The sequence below is a fragment of the Lepidochelys kempii genome, chromosome 24 (assembly GCF_965140265.1).
Source record: "Lepidochelys kempii isolate rLepKem1 chromosome 24, rLepKem1.hap2, whole genome shotgun sequence".
NCBI classification, from domain to species: Eukaryota; Metazoa; Chordata; order Testudines; family Cheloniidae; genus Lepidochelys; species Lepidochelys kempii.
Window position 1 is genome coordinate 6,788,696 of NC_133279.1, and position 27,117 is coordinate 6,815,812.

Genomic DNA, 27,117 nt, shown 5'->3' on the forward strand with positions numbered 1-27,117 from the left:
CCTGACACTCTCGTCTAACCAGCAATCTGATAGCTAGAACCCAGGAGTCCTGGCTCTATTTCCCTGAATTCTGTTCTAACCAGCTGCAGCTACTCCTCTCCTAAGGTAGGTTTTCCATTCCTCGGATCATCCTATTCGCCCTTCTCACCACCCATTCCAGTTTGAATTCATCTTTCTTAAACGTGGGAGACCAGAACTGCGCACACTGTTCCAGATCCTTTTCTCAGAGAAGATGGTGCTGGAATTTCAAGGAACACGGTCACTTGCTTTTATTTTTTAACAAGGGTTTTCATACCGGAGCATTTTGTTCAGGATCCATTTGCCTTTGATGAATCTCTTCCCTGCCGGAGGGGAAACAGGTTAATTCTGGGCCTGCATGAAGAACAACAGGGGCTGCAAACATTGCTGCCAAATTTCTTTGTAAAAGGATAAAATAAAATCTGGCAAAATATTCCAGTTCAGGTCTCTGCCAGGGCTTGTCTATGGGGGGAGTAATTCCAGAACAGAATCCATTTTGGATTAAGCCAATTCAGAATAAGGCACTCTTATTCTGGTTTAAAGGCATCCCCACACGGAGTTAACCGGGAATAGTTAATCTGCTTTCAATTCACACCCACCCTCGTTCCAGATTAACTTTCATGGGTAGACAAGCCCTGATGCTCAGAGATGCTTGCATCCAACTCCTAGGAATGCGGGCACCTTCCAAATGGCTGTTTAGGGACAGCTGCCTCCAGGAAGGATGGTCCAGGGGTTAGGGAGATAGCCTAGGAGACCTGGGTTTAATTCCTGGTTCTCCCACTGGCCCTGTGTGACCTTGTTTTCCTGGCCGAGGTCCTTAAAGGGAGTTAGGCTCCTAACGGCCTTTGAACTCAGTAGAATTTAGGACCCTCAATTTGAGGATCGGGGCCTGAGTTCACACTGCGGTGTGCAGCGGTGGAGAACTGGGCGCAGCGGAGCTATGCTCGTCTCACTGAGGAGCTGGCCCTGAATCCCAGCAGAGCAAAGCGAATTGGGGCTCTTCAGTGGTAGGCCTGAGAAGGCATTTTATTTCCAGTTAGAACCATTGTGTCCAGACCAGCATCTGGAGAACAACCCTGCCTTCCCCGAACTGCTGCGTTCCCTAGCAGCCTGCAAAGCCCCAGAGATGCTACCTCTCCCCTGTGCATTGACAGCCCGAAGGCAGGGACGTGGATGGGAGTGGCTCAGGGCCAGGGCTGCTGGATTCGCTCTTGCAGCATGGAGCTGTCTAGCCTGCCTCAACACTGCGGAAAGGCAACCAGGCCTTCGTGGAAGACAGCGACCAGAGGGGAGGGTCCCCTCGGCCTGGGGAGCTTAGATCCGTGAGCTGCAGTGTCAGGGAAGCCAGTGTCCTTGTGCCATGCACCACACCCGCTCTGCATGGCAACACGGCAGCCTCAGGGAGAGTGGCAGCGTGTCATGCACCATGTCCTCACACTCTTCTGCTGATTTGCCAAACTACGCTGGGGGTTTCACTGCAGGCAAGAGGTGTACAGTTGACACCCAGTTTAACCTCAGAGCAGGAACAGCCCAGGCAAGCAGCACAGCAAACTTCCCCTCCCCTGGCCCCCACTGCCCTGCTCATGGGCCTTGGCCTTGACGCAGAGGTACACTACGGGGAGGGTTAGTATGCAAGACCCCTGGGCTACTGGCAAGGGGTCCAGTTAGTACCGGCCCTGCTGGTGGGTTTCTGTGACGGGGGCATGTGTTTGACTGGGGACTGGGCTGAGACCCACTGACTTGTCTCACAGATGCCACCCAGCAGCTAGCTGATGGGAACAGCTGTGAGTCACTCCCAGCCTCAGGCGGGATTGGCCCCAGGGCCTGGGGGGAGGTGGCTCCGTGTGCCCTCCCCAGGCTGGGGGGAGGTAACCCCCAAAGGGGAACCTACTGGGGCTGCATGGGCGTTACTCCTACAGCTAGTCTGCCTGGCCCGTCTCCAGGCTCGCCGGCCCCTGAGGTGTCCGAGTCACTGCCCCACGGGGGCTGAGGCAGGGGAGTAGGGGCAAGGCACGGGATTCAGGGGCGGTGGCTGTTGCCTGACACTGCACGTCTGGAAGAGGATTTGAACACGACGTCCTTTTGCTCCCGGATCCTCTTCATCCTGGCTCAGGATGGAGACACCAGCAGAAATGGTAAGGTAACCCCCAAATCCTACAGGGGCTGTGTGCCCGTTCCACCCCTACAGCAACCCCAAATCCTACAGGGGCTGTGCACCTACTCCCCCCATAGTGACCCCAATTTCCCGGGGACCGTGTACCTGCTCCTCCCGCAGCTACCCTGTTCTTGCAGCTGGTCACCTAGGCCGCGCCCTCGCTGCGATCAGCTCTGGTTAACAACGGGGGAGCTGGGCCGGGGGAACGACCTTAATTCAGGGAATCTGGGTTGTGGGCTGTCTGCACAGCCTGGGAACGTGGGGTGCCATACATCCCACTGGTGTAAATCAGCATCATTTCATTGGCTCCAGGGGAGCTACAGCTGATTTGCACCAGCTGGGGATCTGTCCCTGTTGGCTTCGATGGAGTGACACCCATTTACACCAGCTGGGGCTCTGGCCTGGGGTCTTTGCCCGGCACTGCCCTGCTCTGCTGACAGAGGCTGCTGGAGCCTGGCTGGGATCTGGAAGCTACAGGTGTTTTAAGGGTCTCTGCCCTTTGGCAGCTCCAGCCCCCTCCTCTCCACACAGCCTGACCCCCACCACACCATGTGGGGCAGGGGGGCTGAGACAGCACAGTCAGGTACAGGGCTATAACTGGGCTCAGGCCCCTGGCGTCCACCCCCGCTCCACTCACCGTATTCTCTTCACCACAAAGTGGATGGTGAGAAAGATGCTGAGGCAGCCGAAGAGGGTCCCAAAGACGATGGCAACGATTTCACCTGCCCAAGGAAGGAAAATGGAGGGTCAGGGCTGAACTCGAGGAGGGGGAGCTCTAAGGTGAGAGTGCGATTGTGGGATGGGGTGACCCGGGAGGGTGGGCCCAGTCATTCCTGGTGACAGCATACTCCAGTGGCTCCTCGCTGCTCTTTCCTAGGTCCCCAGGCTTTTGCCAACCTGAGAGTCACTGTTCCCCGTTGCAGATGAGTGCCAGATGTGCTCTGCTGAGGACTGTTGGAATTGCATGCTATCCCTTTAAGAAAGAGGAGCATGGGGGTGTGTATGGGGAGGGGGGCATTCCTGCTCCTGCTGGCAGTAGCAATCAGAGTCAGTCTGGACAGAGCCAGCTTAAAGTGTGGGCGGGGCGGGGCGAGGGGGGCATCGTGCCTAAGGAGCAGCCTGTTTTCTCTCTCCCTGTTTTGGGGTTCTTGCATGTTATTCAAAGTCTCTGTGCGTCTGCCATGAACATGACCCCATGGGCCCCTCCCAGCCACACTAGGCATAACAGAGAGGGCCATACCTGCAGAGTAGGCTGAGGGACCTGCAAGAGAAGAGACAGGTAAATGTTGATGATCTCTAACGCCCCATGTGGGCCCAGGCCAGGCTCAGGCCCTGTGATAGATTGTGCCAAACAGGTGGCCTCCTGGCACCTTCCAGTTGTTGTTTTGCTGCCGGAGCATGGTGACAATGGGGCTAGAACTCAGACCCTCATGATCCAAAAGCCTAGCCCCACTATATGGGAGAGTCCCCATTCACTGTGTGCAGTACAGGGCTCATGACACACAGGTGAGCAGTTCTAATTCCCTCCAGCAGAGGGCAGCAGTGCCACACGGCCAGTTCATTAGCGTGTTCTCCAGTGTGGCATAGTCTAGTTGAACGACTCCAGCCAGGAAGATAGAAGCCCTGATGCTACCACCAGCTATTGGGTTGTGGGGTTAGAGCCCCGGGTGTTTGGGGCTGGATTCTACCTGGATATAGCTTGGGGCATCGCTCCATAAACTGATTGCTGCAATTGGGCTGGGGTCTGTGGGGGTGGGTGGCAGCCGAAGTGTTAATGAGAGGGTGACATCCTGTGGAGAGAAACAGGAGTCAGATCCCCCAGACCAGCTGGAATCTAAGGGGGGCCTCGTTCTCCCCTCACCAGGCCCTGCAGCCACCCCACCCGTGCAGTCGGGGCCTGATGCACTCACCCACGGGGAAGGAGGAGAATACCACCCTCTGGTTCAGCAGCTGAGGGGCTCGGTAATTGTCCACCAGAGGCACAGGCAAAGAGTTTGCAACTTCGGTGGAGTATAGCCCCCGCTGCAGCCTCTCCAGCTGGAAGAGAATGGAGCGGTGAGCAGATGCCTGCCCCCACACATACACAGCATGAGGAAGAGACCCCCAAGTCCTGGGTTGGCTCCCCACACGCATGGGAAGGAGATGACCCCAAGGCCTGGGGTATTCCCCCACATAGCATGGTGAGATGTCCCCCCAAGTCCTGGATTGCCCCTTATACACAGCATGGCGAGGAGATGAAGAGCCCTGGGACCACCTTTCACACTCTCCACAGCTCAATGAAGAGAAAATCCCAACCCCTTTAGCCCTAGACCCTGGAGTGTCCCTCCTGCCCCCTGCCGCCTCCCCCCCTCCCCAGTTGTATGTGACTCATGGCACTGGGGCAATCTGAATGCTTAGCCTCCTGGGCATCCTGCCCAAACAACAGCGAGTACCTGGGAGGCAGAAATCCGCGCCCGCTGGCGGAAGATGGTCCAGAGCACATTCTGGGAACAGGGCGGCGTGGTCAAGGAGCCGTTATAGCGGAAATAGTGGCCCAGCTGCCCGGGAAGCAGCTCATGAATGTCGAAGGGCGGGATGGAGATTTTCTGCCCTGCAGGGGGGCCGGAGGGGACAGTATTAGGGACACAAATTTGCTTCTGCCAAGCCAGTCCGACCTTTTGCAGAGGAGCCGAGGTGAGGCAGGGAGCCCCTTGGGTCTGGACACAAATGGGCCCTGGGTGATTGGCACCTGTTTGCAGTTGCTCTCACGCACGTTTCAGCCGGTTGGGGGAGGCCAAAATTTGAAGTTTCATTCTCTGCCCTTCCCACCCCCTGCCTGCACTTGGCACAGGTGCCAATGGCCACACGAGGCACAGGGAGGGTGGGGTCTCTTCTCCTGGACACCGACGTCCCAAAGGGTTAGGTCTGCTGCCTGAGTGGGTGCCTAGAACATCGTGTGGTTTTTGATGCTGATCCCGCTGCTCGCCCTGCCTCCCGTGATCAGAAGCCCACCCAGTGTGAAGAGCAAATAAGAAGGGGCGTTAAATCCCACCCAATTGCAGGTGCTGCTTTCAGCCGCAGCTCCTTCTCGACAGCAGTAGCCCAGCGCTGGGTCTAGACCCACTCCTAGGCTCAGGGTATTACCCTTAGAGCCGGGCGGCTGGTTAAAGCAGCAGCCACGTTTCAGTGCGGAGAACATTCTGCGTAGGCTTGCTGGATTGTTCCCGATGGCGACGGGGATATACAGACCTCCATGCTGGCTGGGAAAGGGTTAATGAGTGGCTGTGAGCTCAGTCAGCCTCACCTGTTACACCTGGGCGAGGTGTCAAGCCTGGAGGGAGGGGGGTGGAAGAGGAAAAGCCCAGCCCAGGAATGGCGGACTGGAGCAGCGCCTCTTGCTTTAGCCCCTTGAAAGAAGACCTGGAGCTACTTGCACCATGGGCAGGTAGGCCTGGCATGGGACTGCCAGTGCGCTTCGTTTCCCGTGACTGCTGCATTGTCCTTTTGGGGTCTGCGGAGGGGCGTGCCCAGAGAGGGGCTGGCGGAAAGGCCAAGAGGCAGGCTGGGCTAGGATGTAGGCCAGGGAAGAAGCCAAGAGTCTGAGCAGGCGCACCATAGCTGTTTATTACAGGGTCCCTGGGCTGGAACCGGGTGGAGAGGGAGGGTGTGGGTTTCCAAGGGAGGAGGCATGGAGGCCCTGGCAGGAAGGGGACACAAAGGACTGTGTAGGCAAAGGACTGTTAAGTCTGAAGACCCAACACACAGCAGCTGGACTATCTGTATGGGACTCAGTTCACCCTGGAAAGGCTGGGACCATGTATGACCTGGCCAGAGGGCCGAGTCAGGAGATGGTGGCCACTGCAGGGCTGGGGTGCTGTCAGCCGGGGACACCAGAGGAAATGACTCTGCTATGCCCTGCCCACCTGCGAGGGGGCATGCTGGAAGTTAGTTACCCTTTGACACAGTCTAGGCTCTGGGGCTCTGTCCGGTCTAGCTGAAAGACTTGGGCTGGCATTATCAAAGGCACCTAGAGGAGTTGGGCACCCAGCTCTCATCTGAACCTAGCCACGGATCTCATGCCCTGTCCCAGGGGAGGCTATCCACTTGTCAAAAACAAGCTGGAGAGGTGAATTATTATGACTTACAGGTATCTTCGTGGGGAGAAAATACCGGGCACCAGAGGTCTCTTTAATCTAGCAGAAAAAGGCTTCCTTGGCTGGAAACCGACACCGGACAAATTCAAAGCCGAAATAAGGCACAAGTCTTTATTAGTGCGTTGGAACAAATTGCCCAGGGAAGCGGGAATTCTCCATCTCTTGATGTCTGCAGCTCAAGCCTAAATGCCCCTTTGGAGCAGACCAGAAGTGTGTTTAGCCCAATATCAGGGATAACGGGGGAGATTCTCTGGCCTGTGTGATACAGGAAATCAACCTGGATTGCCTAATGGGCTCTTCTGGTCATAAAATCTAGGAGTCTGTGCCAGGATCTAATGACTCTCACTGCTAGGAAATGTGTCCTGACATCTACCCTGACATCACCCCCCTGCTCCAAACAATTCCTCTCCACTTACCACAGTCAGGCCCCACACCCCGCATGGGAACAGATGGCCTCACCTGGATGCTGGATGTTCTTCAGCCGATCGAGGATGTTGTCATAGGCAGGGTTGGCCACGTTGCCGACCTAAAGGAGAATATGGAGAACAAGAGGCTTCAGGTTAATGCTGAGCCCTTGGAGGGAAGCTCACACTAGACGCCAAGGCTGGATGGCCCAGTTATATGGCTGGTTGAGTGAGGGCCTGCCCCGTTCTGTTCTATTTGGGGTCTTAGAACCCCCTCGTCACGGCAGTCACCGAGCACCTTCCAGTCCTGCACTGAGCTGCAAGACTCACATCTGTCCCATGGGGTTCTTTCTCTCACACGCTCGGTCCAGGGGAAGAAGTGTATGTGCGGTGGAATGGTTTGTTTTGGTAAGGCTGCTTTTTTAAATGACCAACGCTGGCTGCTGGGTGCCTACATTACGTCAAGTTGGAGGAGCGCACCTTGCACTTGGAGCAGGGGCTGGGGAAGTCGGTGATGGTCCATAGTCTCCAGGGGACCGGCCCCTGAGAAAGCTCAGCTGTCCCCTGCCCAAGCTTTACCCTCATTCAGGCAACAACTGGCCCATCAGAGATGGAGCAGGAAGGGTCCCTGGCTGGGATAACAGAAACGTGGTGGAATAGTAGTCGTGACTGGAGTATGGGTATTGAAGGGTATGTGCTGTTTTGGAAAGACAGAAATAAAGGCAAAGGTGGTGGACTAGCACTGTATATCAATGATCAGGTAGACAGTAAAGAAATAAGAAGTGATGGAATGGATAAGACAGAGTCTGTTTGGGCAAAAATCATATTGGGGAAGAAAGCTACTGGAGCCTCCCCTGGGATAGTGCTTGGGGTGAGCTATAGGCCGCCGGGATCCGATGTGGATGTGGATAGAGCCCTCTGTAATGTTTTTAATGAAGTAAATACTAATGGGAACTGTGTGATCATCGGCGACTTTAACTTCCGAGATACAGACTGGAGGACGAGTGCTAGTAATAATAATAGGGCTCAGATTTTCCTGGATGTGATAGCTGATGGATTCCTTCACCAAGGAGTTGCTGAACCGACAAGAGGGGATGACATTTTAGATTTGGTTTTGGTGAGTAGTGAGGACCTCATAGAAGAAATGGTTGAAGGGGACAACCTTGGTTCGAGCAATCATGAGCTAATTCAGTTCAAACTAAATGGAAGGATAAACAAAAATAGATCTGTGACTAGGGTTTTTGATTTCAAAAGGGCTAACTTTAAAAAATTAAGGAAATTAGTTAGGGAAGTGGATTGGACTGAAGAACTTGTGGATCTAAAGGCGGAGGAGGCCTGGAATTACTTCAAGTCAAGGTTGCAGAAACTATCAGAAGCCTGCATCCCAAGAAAGGGGGGAAGACTCATAGGCAGGAGTCGTAGACCAAGCTGGATGAGCAAGCATCTTAGAGAGGTGATTAAGAAAAAGCAGAAAGCCTACAAGGAGTGAAAGATGAGAGGGATCAGCAAGGAAAGCTACCTTATTGAGGTCAGAACATGTAGGGATAAAGTGAGAAAGGAAGCAGCAGGCTGTGAAAAAAGCTCATGTGGTCTTGGGATGCATCAGGCGAGGTATTTCCAGTAGAGATAAGGAGGTGTTAGTACCATTATACAAGTCACAGGTGAGACCTCATCTGGAATATTGTGTGCAGTTCTGGTCTCCCATGTTTAAGAAGGATGAATTCAAATTGGAACAGGTACAGAGAAGGGCTACTAGGATGACCCAGGGAATGGAAAACCTGTCTTACGAAAGGAGACTCAAGGAGTTTCGCTTGTTTAGCCTAACCAAAAGAAGGTTGAGGGGAGATGTGACTGCTCTCTATAAATATATCAGAGGGATAAATACCAGAGAGGGAGAGGAATGATTTAAGCTCAGTACCAATGTGGACACAAGAACAAATGGAGATAAACTGACCATCAGGAAGTTTAGACTTGAAATTAGATGAAGGTTTCTAACCATGAAGAGAAGTGAAGTTCTGGAACAGCATCCCAAGGGGAGCAGTGGAGGCAAAAGACATATCTGGCTAAGACTAAGCTTGATAAGTTTATGGAGGAGATGGTATGATGGGATAGCCTAATTTTGGCAATTAATTGATCTTTGACTATTAGCGGTAAATATGCCCAATGGCCTGTGATGGGACACTAGATAGGGTGGGATCTGAGTTACTACAGAGAATTCTTTCCTGGGTGTCTGGCTGCTGAGTCTTGCCTACATGCACAGGGTTTAGCTGATCACCATATTTGGGGTCGGGAAGGAATTTTCCTCCAGAGCAGATTGGCAGAGGCCCTGGGGGTTTTTCGCCTTCCTCTGCAGCGTGGGGCAGGGGTCACTTGCTGGAGGATTCTCTGCACCTTGAAGTCTTTAAACCATGAGTTGAGGACTCAGTAGCTCAGACATAGGTCAGGGGTTTGTTACAGGAGTGGGTGGGTGAGATTCTGTGGCCTGTGTTGTGCAGGAGGTCAGACTAGAAGATCATAGTGGTCCCTTCTGACCTTAAAGTCTATGAGTCTATGAGAAGACATGGATCAAGGATATGCTAGGGATGGGCTGGCAGTTCTCAAGGTAAGGTCTTTCCCCCTGAATCAGGGGGCTTTGGCCTTGGAAATCTTGGGGTTCCAATAGACTTATGGATGCCGTAGAGGGGATCAGCGCATCTCCTAGCTGTCTGGCCATCCATCCAGGTACTTGTACGGCCCTCTTGATGATATCTGAGCTCCCAGTCCCTGCGCTTCCTTGGGGCGTGCTGGGAAGTGGGTCGCTGGGCTTTCTCCTGGGGTGAAATTCACCCGCATGCAGAGAGCCAGCATGAGGCCAAGGCTGAACCTTCGTCAGGTATCACCATCGGTCCCAAAACTGAGCCAATGAAATACTCTCACACAACAGGTGATTAGCCTGTGGAACTCATTGCCACATGAAGGCATTGAGGGCAGGATTCAGAAAGGAATTGGACGTTTATCTGGAGAACAAGAATACCCAGAGTTAGAATAGCTAATGCAAGTTCAGAAGGGAGAGAGAACCTCAGGCTTCAGGGCTTGAGCCAGTGGCTAACGATTAGAGAGAGGATGAGACCTTTATGGGGGTGGGTTATCCCATAAGTGGCCACTAGGGGATTTCTTACACCTTCCTCTGAAGCAGCAGGTGCTGGCCGCCGTGGGAGCCAGGATACTGGGCTAGCTGGACCTTGGGTCTGAATCAGCCTGGTGATTCCTTTGTTCCACTTAGCACTTTCTCTTGACCCAGCAGGGAACTGCAATTCCTGGCAAGCAGAGGGGTCTGCTCAGAGGCTCCCCCGCCCCCAAGGCTGGCTGCATTGTAGGATTCATCAGGGCTGCCCCGCCTCGGCGGGTCAAGGGCAGGGAGCCTGGGTTAACCCCAGCGGCAGGGAGCTCACCTCGATGAGGATGCCCAGCACGGCCAGGCCATCCACCCGCTGCTTGGCCTCGCTGACGTTGGCGTAGCTCTCTGAGTTGTAATGCACAATGTGTAGCTGCGGGGAGAGCGCGGGCAATCTCTTAAAGGCGCAGTCTCTCTGGACCCCCCTTCCCTCTCACAGCCATTAGTGAACGTACCCACGCACCATCCGCTCATGTGGGGAGGGCGGGGGACAGAGGCGCAGGGAAGGGAAGTGACTTGCCTAAGGTCGTCCTGGGGGACGGGGCAGGGGAGGGGTGTCAGTGGCAGATCTGGGAATACAACCAGGGCTCCTCAATGTTCGGCCCACGGGAAGGCTGCCCTTTGGCAAGTCAGGGCCAGCAGGGAATAGCTACTTGGTTTCACAGCCCACCCTTTCAGGCCTAGCCTGCTGGGCAGCCTCCCCCTTCCCTTTTCCCACAGCCGCCCTTTCACTCCCAATCCCACTTCTCTCCGGCCCACACAGCTCTCTGCAAACCTGCCAGCCCCAACGGGCCTGATCCCGAGAGGGGCCAAGCATCCACACCTTCCGCAGCAGGATCCATCATCGATCAACCAGCCCCTGAGCCCGAAAGGCATTGCTCACCCTTTCTCTTCCTGGGACTCAGAACCCATTTGGGTGAGGATCAGCTGCAGGATTGGGGCCCTAGCAGCACTGTTCTCGGTGATGGGGCTGGATCTGAATCGGTGACCTTGGGGCCCCAGCCCAGGACTGACCCCCCCCCCACCCCGCCCGGGCGGCTGCATTGACTGCTGAGACTCCTGCTGGCCTGGTCCCCACATAAGCATGGACTGCACCTGAGATGCAAACCCTCCCAGGGAGAGGAGCGTAGGGGGAAAAGGGGCAAATGCACTGTACCAGCCCCACCAGGGCTAATTGTATCGGAGGCCGGAGGCTGGGTTCAGACTCATGTTGCGTCAGACTCTCTCCCACAAGCGTTACGCAGTTTAGTGCTGAGCGCCGGTGGCTCCCAGGGGGCAGAACAGGACCTTTCTTCTCCTCCTAATCCCCCCACCCCTACCGGCCCCTCTAATCCCCCAGCCCCAGCGCGGCATTTCCAAGTATGGTCTCACATGCCGCAGCTCCAGCTGGAGGCCCGGTGGGGTGGGGATTATCCACCAGATGGTGCCAGCATGGAGGGAGTAACTGGTTCCTCCTCCCTCCCCAATTAAAACCCTTTGGCTTTAGGGGAGGTCTCGTGGCCTGGGGAGAGGGGGGGAGGATGCACCCTGGAAACCCCATAGATTTCAGTGGAGCTGCACCCAGGGTAGCTTTGGCCCCAATTGCCCGGCTGGTCTGCCTAAGACGGGAGAGGATAAGGTGCTGGCGGTTCCCAGGGCAGTGAGATAACTGCCCTCTGCCCCCCCAACCCTGGGGCAGGAGCACACTCACCTCGGCAGGGAAAGTCTCCCCATTCACCTGATGCTCCGACCCGCCGGCCTGCCCCCGGCTGCCCCAGTGGAAGTGCAGCTGGACGGCCGCATAGGTCTGCGGAAGCCCCCGGAGGAACATGGACGGGGGCAGGGACACCTCCACTGCGGGGACAGACGCCGAGGGGGTGTTAGTGCACGGCACGGAGTCTCCCAACCCCCGTGCATCCCAGGGGCCTTGCTGCCTATGCCCACTGGGAGGCTCCAGCCGGGTGGGGAGCAGAGAGGAGGCCGTGTTGGGCCGTCTCCCTCCCACTGGGAACGCTAGAGGGTGTGGTGCAGGGAAAGGCGTCCCTATCACCCGTGCAGACCTTTGGGATCTGGGCAAGGAGCCAGAAGGTGCAGGGGGGGGGAGGGATAGCTCAGTGGTTTGAGCATTGGCCTGCTAAACCCAAGGCTGTGAGTTCAATCCTCAAGGGGGCCATTTAGGGATCTGGGCCAAAAATTGGGGATTGGTCCTGCTTTGAGCAGGGGGTTGGACTAGATGACCTCCTGAGGTCCCTTCCAACCCTGATATTCTATGATATCCTTGGTAAGGAGAAGCCCCCCCCCGGCATCCCGCATCACCAACCCCCAGCGTTCAAACAGGGCAAGTCCTTGCCTCAGAATCTCGAAGCCGGCCCCACAACAGCAGGGGATGTGACCCGAAGAATCAGGGGCAGGGTCTTTTCCTGCCTTCTGGTCCCTGGGAGCACTCGGGTCAGGTTTTCAAGCTGTTCTCCAGAACCAGGTGTTGCCTGCATTTCCTAGTGAGGTTTAACTGGATGAGTAGCTGCCGAGAGGGGGATACGGAGAGGCTCCTGCAGCAGGGGAGCGGCAGAGGAGGGGGCTCTCATGCCAGCAGTGGGGAGGGGGGTGGAAAAGGCCAGCGAGGGGAGGGTGCGGGGCAGGCCCGGGGGTACAGAGGAGGAGCCTGTTGCTCAGAGGGGTGAGATTGTGTGGAAGGGCCCAGAGAAGGCACGGACAGTGCTCTCGAGGCTCCTAGGGAGAAATAGGAGGGTCCCAGCCCACCTAGGGATGCCCCTCCGTTCCTGGGGTAACGCCCGCCCCACCCCGACTGCAGCCTCACCTGTGTGCCCGTTGTTGAGGAGGGTGAAGGCCCCGTCCCCAGGGCTCCGGTATCCCTGGGGCTCAATAGGTGGCAGGGCCGGGTTGTGCCTCACGGACTTGGTCTGGATATCAATGGGGGACTGCGCCTGCCCCCCGCAGTCCAGGTGGTCATCTGACCAGTGCACCTGGCCGTGGGGGCCTGAAAACAGAGAGTGCAGGGGGGTCAAGCCCCTTGGGGAGGGGGCGGGCAGGTGTCTCTTCCAGCTGGATTTGTTCGTGGGCCAGTTCTGGCCCCAGCAGAGCAATTTTACGCCCCCCCACCCTCGGTACGACGTGCCATACGCAGCTGTGGCCGTGACAACACTCAGTGTTTCAGCAGCACTTCCCTGCTGGGGATCTCAAAGCCCTCCAGGAGCTGCAGCTGGAAGGGACAATCCCTGTTCCCTGGGGGAAGAACGAGGGGACGTGACTTGCCCCTTGGGTCACGCAGCAGCAGTAAGTTGTACACCCCAGCAGTCGTGACTCCCAGTCCCCTACTCTAATCACCAGTTCCCTCCGCCCCCACCCCCCAAGCTGGGAATTGAAGCCAGGAGTCCTGGCTCCCATTTTCCTGCCGTAACCACTGGATCGCGCAATCTCCCCTGCGTAGCGCCAAGCTTTTTACAGCTATGCCTCACTTCGCTCGTGCAAGGACCATTCCTAAGTCAGGAGAGAGGCTGGCCTTGCGGCTAGACGCTGGGACGCAGGCAACGTGGATTCAGTCCTGGCTGCTACAGAGCATAAACTGGGGAGAATGATGCTTTCCGAAGGGGTGGGGGGGCAATGAGGATCAATCTATAAATGCTTGGCAGGCACTCAGACAGGAAACAGATAAAACCCTCAGTGGAGAAAAGCTCTAGCCAGGGTTTCTATAGGCAGTTTGGATTTAGACGTGAAGCTCTTTGCTTTGGCACCAAGACCATTTCTAGTGGCTGCATCAGTCACAATAATCTGCTGTGTATGGCTGCATTTTTCCGGATGGGCCAGATTTTCCTAGGAGCTCAGGATCAGAATTTCAGAACCGCTCAGCACCCTCCATTGGAGACGGATCTCCAGGAGCTTTCAGCTTCCCCCGTGACATGCACAGCTGGGTTTTCAAAGACCTCAACAGCTGATAAGCACCCTGGTGGCTTAGGAAAATCTGGGCTCCTTAAGGATGCTGAGCACTTACAGATTCTGGTCTGCGTGGCAAAGTCACCTGGACTCAGCTATCTACAAGGGGAATTAGGTGCCTAAAGACCTTTGAGGAGCTGGACGCGAGAGCCCTGGTTAGAGGTTCTCTTTCTGTTCAGGAAAATGCCGAAAATCAGAATAACTGTGAATAGGTGGTTATAATAACGCACGTCACTTTCTAGGCTCTGCCTGTTTCACTTTTCCTGTGAGTGTCCCTATCTGGCAGGACTGGAACCAGCCTAATTATGCCGCTTTTAAAGGCGACTCTGCCTCGCCAAGACCACTACAAGGCAAATCAGGTTTTCTCCAGCGCTGTCCGAATGAGGAGGCTTTTGTATGAGGGACCCAGCTTGGGAAGGGAGGCCAGAGCCCCGCAGTTATTTGCATCTGAATGCAATCTATGCTATGGTAATTGGTTTGCTGGAAACATTTTCCAACCGGGGAAGCACAGATAAAGCTGTTTGCTTTTCCTGCCACTGCGCAATTGTTCTTCCACTGACCCTGGACCTGAAGTTACCCAGAAAACAAAGAACCTCCAAATCAGATATACCCACAAAATACAGGCCTTCCTGGTGCCCTGTCTGGCTGCTGCTAGTTGCTCCCAGAAGCCTCTGGGCCTAGGGCGCCCGACATCCATGCCTGCCACGTAAAAAACACACAGGCGTCTCATATGTGGCTTGGGTCTGCTGGGGCAAATGGGCTTGCCTGCTCAGCCGAAGTCCACTCCCTGCCCACCCGCCACCCCGGTAACAGGCAGGCCCCCGAGCGCGGGTTCAAACGAGTTCCTGCTGCTGCCCTTTCCAGGTCCTGGCACAATGCTGTGCTTTCAGGGGCCGAGCTTAGGTGAGGATTACGTCTGACCCTGTGCAATGGGATCAGCCATGCTTGGCTGGCGCTGGGCTGCGCTTTTAGTTGGTGCTGGCTCTGTGCTAATTGGATTTGCTAGGCTTGCAGGCGGTTAGCTGGCAATCTGGATGGTGGGTCTAGCATTGTTACATAAGGGCCCCGGGAACACAATGGGGCCATTCTAGCATGGGAACTAGCTGGGGGAGAATCCAGGAGGCCCAACACTCCCGCAAAGCCAGGGGGCAAGGGCTAAAGCACTGGGTAAGGACTGGGGTTTGGACAATGTGGTCTAGTGGTTAGAGCAGGGGACTGGCAGTCAGGCCGCCTGGAGACCTGCTCTGCTGTGGAGGAAATGAATCACTCCCCTGCTGTAACTACCAGGCCATGCGCCTTTCTAAAGCCTGGGATAGAGCCCAGGAGTTCTGAGTCACTGTGCACCGTCTCTAACCACTAGACAACATTGTCCTCCCAGAGCTGGGAACAGAACCCCGGAGTCCTGAAGCCCCAGGCCTCCCTGCCCCAACCCTCTCCTGCCCATAGGTGAGAAGAAAACCAAGGAATCCTAACTCCCAGCCACCTGCTCTAACCACTAGACTACGTTGTCCTCTCAGAACTGGGCACAGAACCCAGGAGGTCAGTTCTCCCTCCGCAGGATACGAGTAACACCCACAGAGGCCAGTAGGAATCAGTCTGCTGAGTTCTGTTCCTGGGTCTGCGAAATGATGAGGCCTCTTGGTTAGAGCACAGTCTAGGAGCCAGGACTCCTGAGTTCTTTTCTCAGCTGTGGAAGGGGAGTGGGGTCTATTGGTTAGAGCACAAGACAGTGAGCCAGGACTCCTGAGTTCTAGTCTGAGCTCTGGAAGAGAGTGGTGTATAGTGATTAGAGAAGGAGGATGGGAGCAGGGAGCTCTGGGTTCTACTCCTGGGTCTACCACAAAGTCATACCCTTTCCCCCTGTGAAAGGGGAGTAATGTGTCCCCCCTGCATGGGGTGCTGGGTTTAATCACTGAGGCTTTGCAAAGCACTTGAAGCTCCTTGGCTGGAAAGGACCAGGGACAGGCCAAGAGCCGCTCTGCAGCGCCCCCTAAATGGCCATGCCTCCTTGGTCTGGGCATCTCACGAGCAGGCAGCGTCTGTGGGGAGACCCACAGCTCTGTGCCAGATGCTGCACAAATAGTGAACTCAACCCCCAATAGGAGGAGGGGCAACTTCGATCACTGTCCATTGCCACCTGCTAGCCAGCGTGGGCACGGTGTTGGCAGGAAGGCATTGCATCCTGCCCTGCTGAGCTAGCAGAAGGGAACCGGGACCTGGGAGAAGAGGAACTGAATGGGAGAAAGCCCAGAATAAAATCCTCTTCCAACCTTACCTTTATATGTCCAGTGGGAACCTGCAAAGCAAGCAAACAAAAGCACTTAGTCAGCATAACTAACACTTAGTTTGCCTCAATATCCCCTCCCACCTGTAAGCCTTAAAGACCTCCGAGTATTTCCCCCAGGGTCCAGGACAAATCCAACCCCTTGCCCTTACATCCTGCCACTCTTGCAGTCTCAATCAGAGGCGGTATCCTCCTTCACTCCCTCTTCTGAAAGAGATTTCTTGCGGCTGTTAAAGAGCTGCCAAGTTCCACCCCAGAAATGGCTGTCTTTCCATGTGGGGAAATGATTCCCCCAAAGAGCTTTGGGAGCAAACGTGTTACGCCAACGTCCACTGAAGTCAAAAGAGAGTGGCTTTCAATGGGGCGATGGACCAGACCCTATTGTTGCCCAGGTTTTGTTCTCCTTTTCTCTTTGAAGTTCCCAGCCTTGCTTAACTGCTTCTCTAACAGCAGGCAGGGAAGAGGTCACCCTGCTCCCGGTGCAGGAAGAGCAAACAGTCAAATCCTGGCTAGCATGGTCAGCCCTGCTGCTGTGACAGCTGCTCTTTTTGGCCAACTCGCTGGGGATTGAACGGGGCACCTCTGGAGCTAAAAGCATGAGCAAAAAACCCCAACCTTTCCTAGCCAGGGCTATAATTGAGTCCTGTCCTTTGGGGCGTGGTCACAGAGCAGGCTCTCGTAAGATGCACTCACCTGGGGCTTGCACTTGCCTTCAGTCCTATCTCTGAGCTGCTTTCATAGAATCATAGAATCATAGAATATCAGGGTTGGAAGGGACCTCAGGAGGTCATCTAGTCCAACCCCCTGCTCAAAGCAGGACCGATCCCCGACTAAATCATCCCAGCCAGGGCTTTGTCAAGCCTGACCTTAAAAACTTCTAAGGAAGGAGATTCCACCACCTCCCTAGGCAACGCATTCCAGTGTTTTACCACCCTCCTAGTGAAAAAGTTTTTCCTAATATCCAACCTGAACCTCCCCCACTGCAACTTGAGACCATTACTCCTTGTCCTGTCCTCTTCCACCACTGAGAATAGTCTAGAACCATCCTCTCTGGAACTACCTCTCAGGTAGTTGAAAGCAGCTATCAAATCCCCCCTCATTCTTCTTTTCTGCAGACTAAACAATCCCAGTTCCCTCAACCTCTCCTCATAATTCATGTGTTCCAGTCCCCTAATCATTTTTGTTGCCCTTTCTACCACTACCCCTAAAACTCTTGTGCCCAAATGAAAAGGACATGGGCAGAAAAGGAGAAACTGAAGACAAGGCTGAGCCAGGGGCTGGGCGAGATTAGTGGCTCTCTGTTAAAACAGCTGGTCCCCGTGGCAGAGACTTGAGCTCCACCGAGGCCTCCCTGACCCGAGCTAAAATTAACCCCCCAGCTTGGCAAACACATTTTAAAGAGACATTTGGGAACAGAGAGAACCATGGGCTCCTTTGTGCTTTTCCGTCCCAGGGCCAAAGATTCAAAGGGACCCATTCTCTGCCTGCCCTGCACCTTGGGGCTGTCTGTGCCAGCAGCACCCAGCTGCTAATTCTAATTCAGGACTTTGCACTGGTGCAAAGGCCAGCACGAGGGACAGGGCAGTGGAGAACCAGGCTCAGCGTCTGTAGCCTATGCTCTCTTCCCAGGACTCGGAAGAAACTTCCCCCAGTGCCTGGTAGTGTGTAATTGACCCCTTTGGGGGCTCTGTACCTTTCCAGGAAGCTGCTTGTACTGGCCGCTGTTGGAAACAGAAGAGTGGACTTTATGGGGCCGATACAATTCCTAATCCTCTCTTAATGCTAACTAGGGATGGCTGGGCCCGTTTGCCGCCCAGTCAAACCACACGCGTGTCTTCTCATTGGGGTGAATCTTCACCTCCCAGACAGAGGCCTCACCCAGCAGTACCCACGTAAATTATAAGGATCAGAGTCAGAGACTGTGAAGGCAGAAGGGCACGTTAGATCACCTGGTCTGACCTCCTGTGTAAGCCAGGCCCGAGAACTCCTCCCAGTTCCCCTGTATTGAGCCCAATAGCTTGTGTTTGACTCAAGCGTCTTTCAGAGAGGCCCCCAGTTGTGCTATGAATACCTCAAGACCTGGAGAATCCACCACTTCCCCGGGCGGTTTGTCCTACTGGTTAATCCCCCTCTCTGGTAAAAAATAAGTCTTCCCTGCTTTGAATTTGAATTGGTCTGACTTCAGCTTCCAGCCATAGGTTCTTGGGCTGCGTTTCTCTGCTACATTAAGGTTTTCTCCCCGTGAAAGTACTTATACACCATAATCAAGTCACCTCTTGCTTTTCTTTCTGGTACACTCAACAGATTGAGCTGCTGAAGTCTCTCGCTGTCAGCCATTTCTTTCCAGCCCTCGAATTTTAGTTTGTTTGGCTCTTCTCTGCCCCTGCTCCAGTGTCTCAACATCCTTTCTAAAATGCGGACCCCAGAACTGGACGTAGCGTTCCAGCATCGGTCTCACCAATGCGGCGTAAAGCAGTACAATCACCTCTCCTTCTCCCACCTTGCCAAACGTTGCCTACTGCCTTACTCCCCAAGCAGCCTGGCTGATTTCAGTGGGCTCGCTTGAGGGGTAAGGGAGCATTTGGTTCAAATCAGAGGGCCGCCGGCTGGCCTGGTACTAGCTTGTGAGCTGATGAGAGGACATTTGTTTGCAGAACTTAGCGTGTTGCAGCCCGTTCAGGTCCAGACGTGACGGTACAGTGTTGACGTTCATATGTGTCTCAAGAAGTGCTCAGATATTAGAACAGCTTGTTTGCAGAGCCTGGCTCTGGGACTAGAGGTGGGAATGCTTCGCAAGGCTATTACTTTTGCTTGTTGCGTCTCCTTTTGTTCATGATGGGTTAAATTCTGCTCCTGTTTACATGGGTGTAAATCCAGAGTAATGCTATTGAAGATGGTGGAGCAACTCCAGATTTAAACGGGGGTAATTTAGAGCAGAATCTGGCCTAAGTTTTAAAGCAGTCAAATGAAACAAATGATACATCTCTGCTCTGTTAGGGGTTTTGCCTGTAATGTTAGTGAGAGCAGGATCAGGCCCTATGTGGCTGGATATGTGACATTTATTTGCCTTATTACTGTTTTGCTACAGACCTCTCAGGAGCGTTTCATTGCACAAACCCAACGCTCCCAACACTTGTTTGAGACTGAAAAGTCAAGTCATGAGGGAAAGGGATTCCTAGTCTGATCCCAGGCTTGGGCTAACGAGACTGATTTGCGGCCTGATCCAAAGCCCATGGAAATCAATGGAAATCTTTCCATTGGCTTGCCACAAGTTTTGGATCAAGCTCTTGATGAAAAGATTCCAGTGGGAACTGTGCAAATGAAAAACAGAGAGTCACAGGACACAGTCTCTGGGAACAGTCCCGTCCTCTGGGACTTGGCGAGTTACTTTTCATGCTAAAATCAGGTTTATTTAAAGGTCTGGCTGAAAATTGGAGTTTGAGAAAATGAAAATGATTGCAGATTGTGTCTGCTTGCCCTTGACATTATTTTATTTTTCTTTGTAAAACTGAAAATATTTGGCCAAAACCCATTGGTTTTTTTTTTCTCCCCACCCCCCACCCCTTTTGGGCCAATTTTCAGGTGAAATTTTTCAACGAGAAGTCAAAATTTTCCATGGAAAAATCCCAAACATTTTCTGTCCAGCTGTCCTTATTACCTGTTTTCATAAAGTCTACTATTCTACCCACTTGCTGCATCTGTCCTGGCACCGTTTTAGCTACTGATCACTGTTAATTAAAGAATAGAATTCATCTACCCGACATATCACGTCTACTCTCCATGATATAACCACAGGGTTAGCTCCACCCAGCAGCAAAAAATCCTCAAGATCCAAATCCATTGAGATACAAAGAGATTTCAGCATTGATACCCCCAACGGCCTTATTTTTTAAAATAATATCTTAAAATCTTTATGCAGCCCACTGAGCTTTCCCTGAGTCAGGACAGCTGCACAGGGTCCGATGTGACTGTTCTTTACGTCCCGCTTTGCTAAATAAATGAATAATCCACATTGCAGATTGAAAGGTGAATTGCGGAGCCCAGGAAATGACCATATCACAGCGATTTTGGATTCACACAACTCCACCATTTCAAGCGTCAAAGAGCAGCCCCCAAAAGCCCATAAATCCAGGTGAATTACACATACAGTACACACTCAATCTCACTGATACCAAAAAGGGTCACAGCCTGGGATGCATATTAATTACAATGAATATCCTATTGATCATGCAGAACTTCAGTCACCCAAGCCCACGCAGCATCCCCCATGACATTTAGGACCTGGTATCGACCCCCGGCCCCAATCCTGGAAAGTGCTGAGTCCAGGATGCTCAGCTCTTATCGTGATGGGGTTATGTCTTCTGGAATAAGGGACTGCAATTCCCTAAAAGGCCCTGGGGTGTATAAATAAACACGTTGCCGATATTTACATTTTTGGTGGCATTTTACAGCTCACCGAGTCTGGATTATATTTTTAAAGCACAATCAGTGGAGATTGATGTAAATCAGTGGGAGTCAGGCACAAATATTGAAGGAGATTCAGAGCGGTCGACAGTAAGTGAAGAAATCCACAGTAAATAACCTCGGAAGAAATGCCCCTGTGAAATGCATTAGGATTAAGGGGGAGGCCTCACATTCTGCCTTTAAAGAGAGCTTTGGCATGCCAACGATTAGCCTGCTTGTTGAACACTTTCTCTCAACACCTTCTAGGCTTTAACCTCTGCTCTGAAGTATACTCACTTCAATTTAGCACACAACTCAGTCAGATCCCAGCACAGGTGCTGGAACTAGGGGTGTTGTTGCACCCCCTGGCTTGCAGGGGTTTCCATTATATCCAGAGTTTACAGTTGGGTTCAATGGCTCTCAGAACCCCCACTATAAAAATTGCTCCAGCACCCCTGATCCCAGTGTAATGTCTTTGGAGCAGGCACCTGAGGGCTCGATCTTGCCACCCCCTGATGTTGACGATGCAGGATCAGGCCTGGAGGGAATAACTAGTAATCCAGGCTCTGTGCAGAAATTCTGCGGGGTACTCGTAAGCAGAGTTTGCTCAAGGCTGAGACCAGCTGGAAAGCATCACAAAGCATTTGGTGTGCCATTTGTGTAGGGAATTGGTTTCTAAAGCAGACAAAAGAAACGGCTGAGTGGCCCATGGGAGTTGGAACAGTAGCTCCATTGTGGACACAAGAAAGGAACAGAGTGCTGCACTCTTTGGGGGTTCCAAAAAAAAAAATCCAGCCAACCCTCCCCCCCCACCCCGACACACACACCGTCCGCAGTAGCACCCAGAGCCAGCCAGTAGCACCCAGAACTGTGGGAAGGCTGAGTTGAGCCCGAAATCCATGTCTTTATAAGCAATGCAACTTACCATGATTTGCAGCCAGGGCGTGGGAAAAACCCTGCAGGAGGATTAAAGTGAGAAGCATCTTCTAAAGCACAGAGTTGTGGCAGGTGATTTGGCAGGGAAGGAAAAAAGTTGATTTTTGGGGGGATAAATATGCCCCAGAGAGTATCCCACCCTCCTGTTCCTCAGCTGGAGGGGAAAGGCACAGACTGCTGCCCCGGCAGCTCTGAAGTCTGGTGACCAATGGGATATTCTCCACTTTCCACTTGACTTCAGAACACAGACCTCATGCCACTCACGATTGCCATTCAGGCAGCGCGACAGGGGCGAGCAATTTTTAAGGTGGCTCCCGGATGCAGCTCCAGTCCAGCCCTGGATGATGTTCTTAGCTCCTTAAATACTTTGTCCCAACAATGTTTGTGTTGTGGGACTTCACACGAGGAATCTGGCCAGGCTCAGAGCCCAGGCCAGCCAAATCACTTTGCAAATTCATTTTCTTTCAGCTGGATTAAAAACAAAACAAAACAACACACCCCAAGAATTCAGCAGCAGATTTATCAAGGCAGGAAGGGCACAGGCAGGGTTGGGATACACGTGGCTCCCGTGTAAAAGATCCCAGATAGCAAGGATCTTTACAGGGCATCCTGTAGCCAACACAGCCAACAGGCCCAGTTGTCCATTCTACAGCACCCAATGTACTAGTATCAGTGGTCACATAGAGACAAAAATGTGCTCCTCTCTAGAAAGTAAAGCTAGGGCAGTGATTAGGATGCTAGTTTAGGGACTTGGAAAACCCAGGTCCAAAGCCTTGGTCTGCTGCATTCTCCCTGGATGACCTGGAGCAAGTCACAGAGACGTGTTGTGCCTCAGTTTCCCCATCTGTGCAATGGGGATAGCAGCCCTGCCCTGCCTCCCAAGTGGCTAATGGCTTTATAAAGACAGTGATGTGCTCAGCTCTTACAGTGATGGGGCATAAGCCCCACCTATGTAAACAAAGGGTTAACAAGAGTCTTCAAGCTCAGTTAGCCCACCTGGCTGTCCCGGGAGGGTGTGTGGTAAGGCTGGATTTGTTATCGCAGGCAGCTGGGCCTTCTTCAGGATGGAAGGGAGTGAAAGCTACAGAGGAAGGAGCCAGGACTCCGGGAGCATTAGGGTTCCCTCACTCTGGGAAAGGGACAATAGGGTAGCTGGATGAGAGAAGACAGGCCCTGGGAAAGGGCCCAGGCTCCAGAGCTGTTATCCTGTGACTGGGGCAGAGAGCCGGGGAGAACCCAGCAGGACCCAGTGCTCAAGCCTGGATGGACGGAGGTTGGTTTGTTTTGTTTGGCGTTTTACGTGGGGAACCCACTGCTCTGAGAGAAGGGTGGGACTTCAGAGGAGCCAAGGCGGGGCAGAAGGTGCAGGGTTGATAACTGGAGTTGTGTGGGACACTGTTTGTACCCTGCAAGGGGTGAGACTTTAGAGAGACCGGGCTGGAGGGCAGAGTCACAAGAAGAGGCAGAACGCCACCGGCCTGGTCTGGCTGGTGGTGTTGGGGTGCTAGGTGAGGAGAGCCTGCCATGCGATGCCCAGCCACAAGAGGGCACACCAGCGGTGAGTCCACTCAATGCATGGCCATATAAAGCACCAAACAGACAGATTGTTTAGCCATCATGGAGATGCAGCCGCCTCTGGGGTGGAGTGTTATAGTTTAACTATACACAGCAACAGGATGCAACAGCTCAGGAGGCAAAGATTATCTATAGGAAGCTGCCTGAGGGGAGTTTCAAGTGGGCAGGTGGAATGACCAAAGTTAGACTAGGACAAAATTCTAGTTGTTTTAATCGAGGCACTTCAGATGCTGTGCTCAGCCTGAGCAGTTTGGAGTGTCTGTGTGGGAAGCTGCACACTCCTGTGGGGCTCAATATCATCTGGAAGGGTAGGGTGCTGTGATAGCGGTGGGGGAGGGTGGATTGTGACATTGCTCAAAGAGGGGCAGAGTTAAGGATGTGGGGTGGGGTGAACCTTACTTCTGAATTTCTTGGTTTTCAGAGGTTTGAGTATAGATGAACTCGGCATGCTAGAAGGATACAGAGCAGCAAGGGGCTGCCTTAACTCTGCATTAATTAATCCTTTGGGCAGCAAATTTTGAGTTCTCCTTCCAGACTCAGCTCTGCAGTGAGGAAGAGGGGACAGGAGAGGAAACCAGAAGGGAGCCCAGCCACCGATGCCCTGGAACATGGCCTGTTACTGAGCAGTAGGTCAGGGGGCCAAGGCAGGGGCCCAGCCTTTCACTTCTGACTCTGGTTTCCCCCCCCACCCCGTGGATTCATGCTAAAAAAAATAAAAGGCACGCGCACAGAAGTGTGGGTTCTAGCCCCAGCCTCTGCCCAGACAGACCAGCAGGGGGCGCTGCAAGTCAAGATAAAGGAAGGAGCGGGCTGGCTTGAGGGATTGGGAATGGGAGATGGAGCTTGTTCACTGAAATCAATTCAGCCCGTGAGTGACAGAAAGTCAAAATTGTCTGGTGTCTGTTCCGTGGCTCACCGACAATGGTTTATTGGGCTCACTCCCATTTCCTGCTGGATCAGGACCCACCTCTCACTAGCTGCTGTCAGGGGTCAAAGAAGGAAACTGGGAGCCAGGACTCCTGGGTTCTCTTCCCAGGGTAACCCCATGATAGCTTCACTTTTCTGTGCCTCAGCGGACTAATCTGCTGAATGGGTCCACTCACAATACTAGGACTGCAGGGAGTCTCAGTGAATTCCCCTTTGCCAATTGCTATTACAGCAAGGGGTAACTGTAGCTTCCAGATAAGGTGAGGCTATTTTAGTAACTAAAACCCATGCTCCGGGGAATCAAGACGATGTCCCTGGACTCAAAGCAAAGGACACAGCTCGTGATAGTATTACTGCCATGCTTTATGCTCCTGTTCCCTTCCTCCTGAGCTCTCGGCATGGCTGCAGCTCACAGAAACTCCAGCCTGCAGAATCAGCGGGGTAGCTGATATTTTCTCGGGCTGTTTCAAGAGGACAGAAGCGAGGGCGTCATGCTCCTGCATAACGCTGGTGCATTGGAGCACATTGCTCTTGGAGCCAGTTTGGTTTAAGATGTCCTGTGCGGCTCCCTGTGGAGCCATGGGGCCACACTCGCGGGGCAGCAGGGGGAGTGCTGCCTTGCTAAGCAGACCAGTAACGAGTTCACCAGGTAAAACTGGGCTGGGTGCATGCAGGCCTCCGGAGGATTTAGCGCAGGACTGTGAGGACACAGCAATCCAGCCCCTTAGCGCCGCGGTGACTGGCGCTCAGGAGGGTGGACAGGTGGATACAATAGACATAGGGCTCTCAGACCTTTCCATAACATGGACCATATTTCATCCAGACCACACCACACGATCCATTGTCTACAGCCAAGCTCTACGATACAACCGCATTTGCTCCAACTCCTCAGACAGAGACAAACATCTACAAGATCTCTATCAAGCATTCTTACAACTACAATATCTGCCTGCAGAAGTGAAGAAACAGATTGACAGAGCCAGAAGTCACCTACTACAGGACAGGCCCAACAAAGAAAATAACAGAACGCCACTAGCTGTCACCTTCAGCCCTCAACTAAAACCCCTCCAGCACATCATCAAGGATCTACAACCTATCCTGAAGGATGACCCGTCACTCTCAAAGATCTTGGGAGACAGGCCAGTCCTTGCCTACAGACAGCCCCCCAAACTGAAGCAAATACTCACCAGCAACCACATACCACACAACAGAACCACTAACCCAGGAACCTGTCCTTGTAACAAAGCCCATTGCCAACTGTGCCCACATATCTATTCAGGGGACACCATCACAGGGCCTAATAACATCAGCCACACTATCAGAGGCTCGTTCACCTGCACATCCACCAATGTGATCTATGCCATCATGTGCCAGCAATGCCCCTCTGCATGTACATTGGTCAAACTGGACACAAATCAGATGTCAAGAATTATAACATTCAAAAACCAGTCGGAGAACACTTCAATCTCTCTGGTCACTTGATTACAGACCAAAAAGTGGCAATTCTTCAACAAAAAAACTTCAAAAACAGACTCCAACGAGAGACTGCTGAATTAGAATTAATTTGCAAACGGCAGGAGAAGAGCAGCAAGAATCCCGGAGAATTGCCAGAGGCATGGAGACCTTGGAATAGGGGCACCGGAGCGGGAGAAGAGGGATTATGGACTCTCGGGTCGGGAAGCCTGGAGATGAGCCCTAGAGGACTGCTCCATCCTAATCTGCCTTATTTCTGCAGGGTTGGAGAATTGGCTTCCTGAAGGTCGAAACTGCAGTAATTATGCCTGGAAGGGCTTGAATTAGACTCTGCGAGGGCCAGGGATGGGGATGACCGTTGGTCTGATCCGTGGTGGAGAAGGTGGGCAACTCGGCCTAGAGGGGATGTAGGGGAAACTGAGGCATAACTTGAATGGACTGCTGTGATCAGTCACAGGAAGGCACCCTGATGGGGTGAGCCTTCCCACTGGCCATCACAGGACCCCCACTTCCCCTCCCACTGGCCGTCACATGACTCCACTTCCCGCCCCATTGGTCTTTTTTTAGACACTTATTTGGGCCCCAGCTGAACTCCTCATAATGCATTTATCCTCACAGCCCCGCTGGGAGGCAGGGCAGGGCTGTTATCCCCAGTGTACAGACAGGCAACAAAGCCCCAGAGAGACCCTGCATGGGAGGTATAATTCCCAGCACAGGTAGATGGATACGTGCCTAAAAATAGCAGGGTTGCCACGGCAGCATGGGCCACGTACAACCCTGGCCAGCTCCCTGGGGATGTATTCCAGCAGCTAGCCCAAGCAGCTGCCCGAGCCACACTGCTGTCTTGGTAGGTCCAGCAGAGCAGACGCACATCCGTCTACCCAAGCTGGGAATTACACCGCCCAATTGCTGTGTAGATGGATCCCCAGAGACTTGCCCAAGGTCCATCTCCAACTCCCACAGCCAAGCCTAGTGCTCTAACCACTGGACCATGCTTCCTTTCCAAGAACCTGTCTCCCCTTCCATTCACCTCTACATGGACTCACCTCCGCAAGTTTCATTCCAACACATAGGAGACACTCTCCATCTAGAAAAGAAGATCAGACGTTTCAATCAGTGCTAAGGAGCAGCTGCCCTTCAGGGTTTTATGAAATAAAATAAAAATAATAGAGTAGAAAAGAACACGTGGGTAGCCGTGGTGGATAATCGGCACGATGGCTACAAAATCACGGGGAGCCATTTTTAAATGATATGTAAAATAGCCAATTAGTTACCCCGGCTCTCCTCACAACTGTGTCTTCGGGAAGGAACTTTCCTAATCCCATGTTGATTGCCACAGCCGCAATTTGATTTAAATTGGGTTATACTGCCCCCTGTTGGTCAGCAGACTGGACATAGTAACAATAAAAGATGTCCTGGGGTGTAGGGGGAGAAATGGGATTTGGAGTCTAAACACAACAGGGACCAAATTCCTTTCCATGGTTTATAAAGGGGGGAAGTATGGTCTTGTGGTCAAACTACAGGTGAAGAAGGTAGAAGAGTGGGCCTGGAAGTTCGGGCATGGGCACCGTGTGGATGAGGCAGTGCTGGCCTGCACTTCCAAGATCAACAGAACTGTGATCTGCTCAGCTTCCCTGCAGGGCAGGTGCTGATCCCCAGTTGCCTCTACTGCAGAAGGGGGGATA

The 27,117-nt window shown here is 53.2% G+C and overlaps 1 protein-coding gene across 4 annotated transcripts; it reads right to left on the reverse strand.

Annotated features, from left to right (window-relative positions):
• Positions 1 to 254: 254 nt before the first annotated feature.
• Positions 255 to 21,651, reverse strand: CA14 (carbonic anhydrase 14). 4 transcript variants are annotated; one of them, XR_012156112.1, is made up of 12 exons: positions 21,447 to 21,651; positions 16,070 to 16,090; positions 12,662 to 12,841; positions 11,555 to 11,697; positions 10,142 to 10,237; positions 6,766 to 6,832; positions 4,606 to 4,763; positions 4,084 to 4,210; positions 3,414 to 3,434; positions 2,811 to 2,895; positions 1,910 to 2,122; positions 255 to 372 (listed from the first exon to the last, which is right to left on the reverse strand). XR_012156112.1 is itself a non-coding variant. In XM_073323204.1 (11 exons), the coding sequence occupies exons 1-11, from the start codon at positions 21,502 to 21,504 to the stop codon at positions 309 to 311; spliced, it is 1,020 nt and encodes a 339-aa protein (XP_073179305.1). In that variant the 5' UTR covers positions 21,505 to 21,651; the 3' UTR covers positions 255 to 308. The 4 variants fall into 4 exon arrangements, 3 of the variants coding, with proteins under 3 accessions (XP_073179305.1, XP_073179304.1, XP_073179306.1); XM_073323204.1 differs by lacking the exon at positions 1,910 to 2,122; XM_073323203.1 differs by having other exon boundaries at positions 255 to 2,122.
• Positions 21,652 to 27,117: the final 5,466 nt, after the last annotated feature.

Bases quoted from the DNA above. Each gene is read 5' to 3' on its own strand.
- CA14 (XM_073323203.1), bottom strand. From the start codon at position 21,504: ATGCTTCTCACTTTAATCCTCCTGCAGGGTTTTTCCCACGCCCTGGCT. The intron at 12,842-16,069 runs GTAAGGTTGGAA...CTCTGTTTTCAG, and splicing joins TTCCCACTGGACATATAAAG to GCCCCCACGGCCAGGTGCAC. The intron at 4,764-6,765 runs GTGAGGCCATCT...GCCCCCCTGCAG, and splicing joins GAAGAACATCCAGCATCCAG to GGCAGAAAATCTCCATCCCG.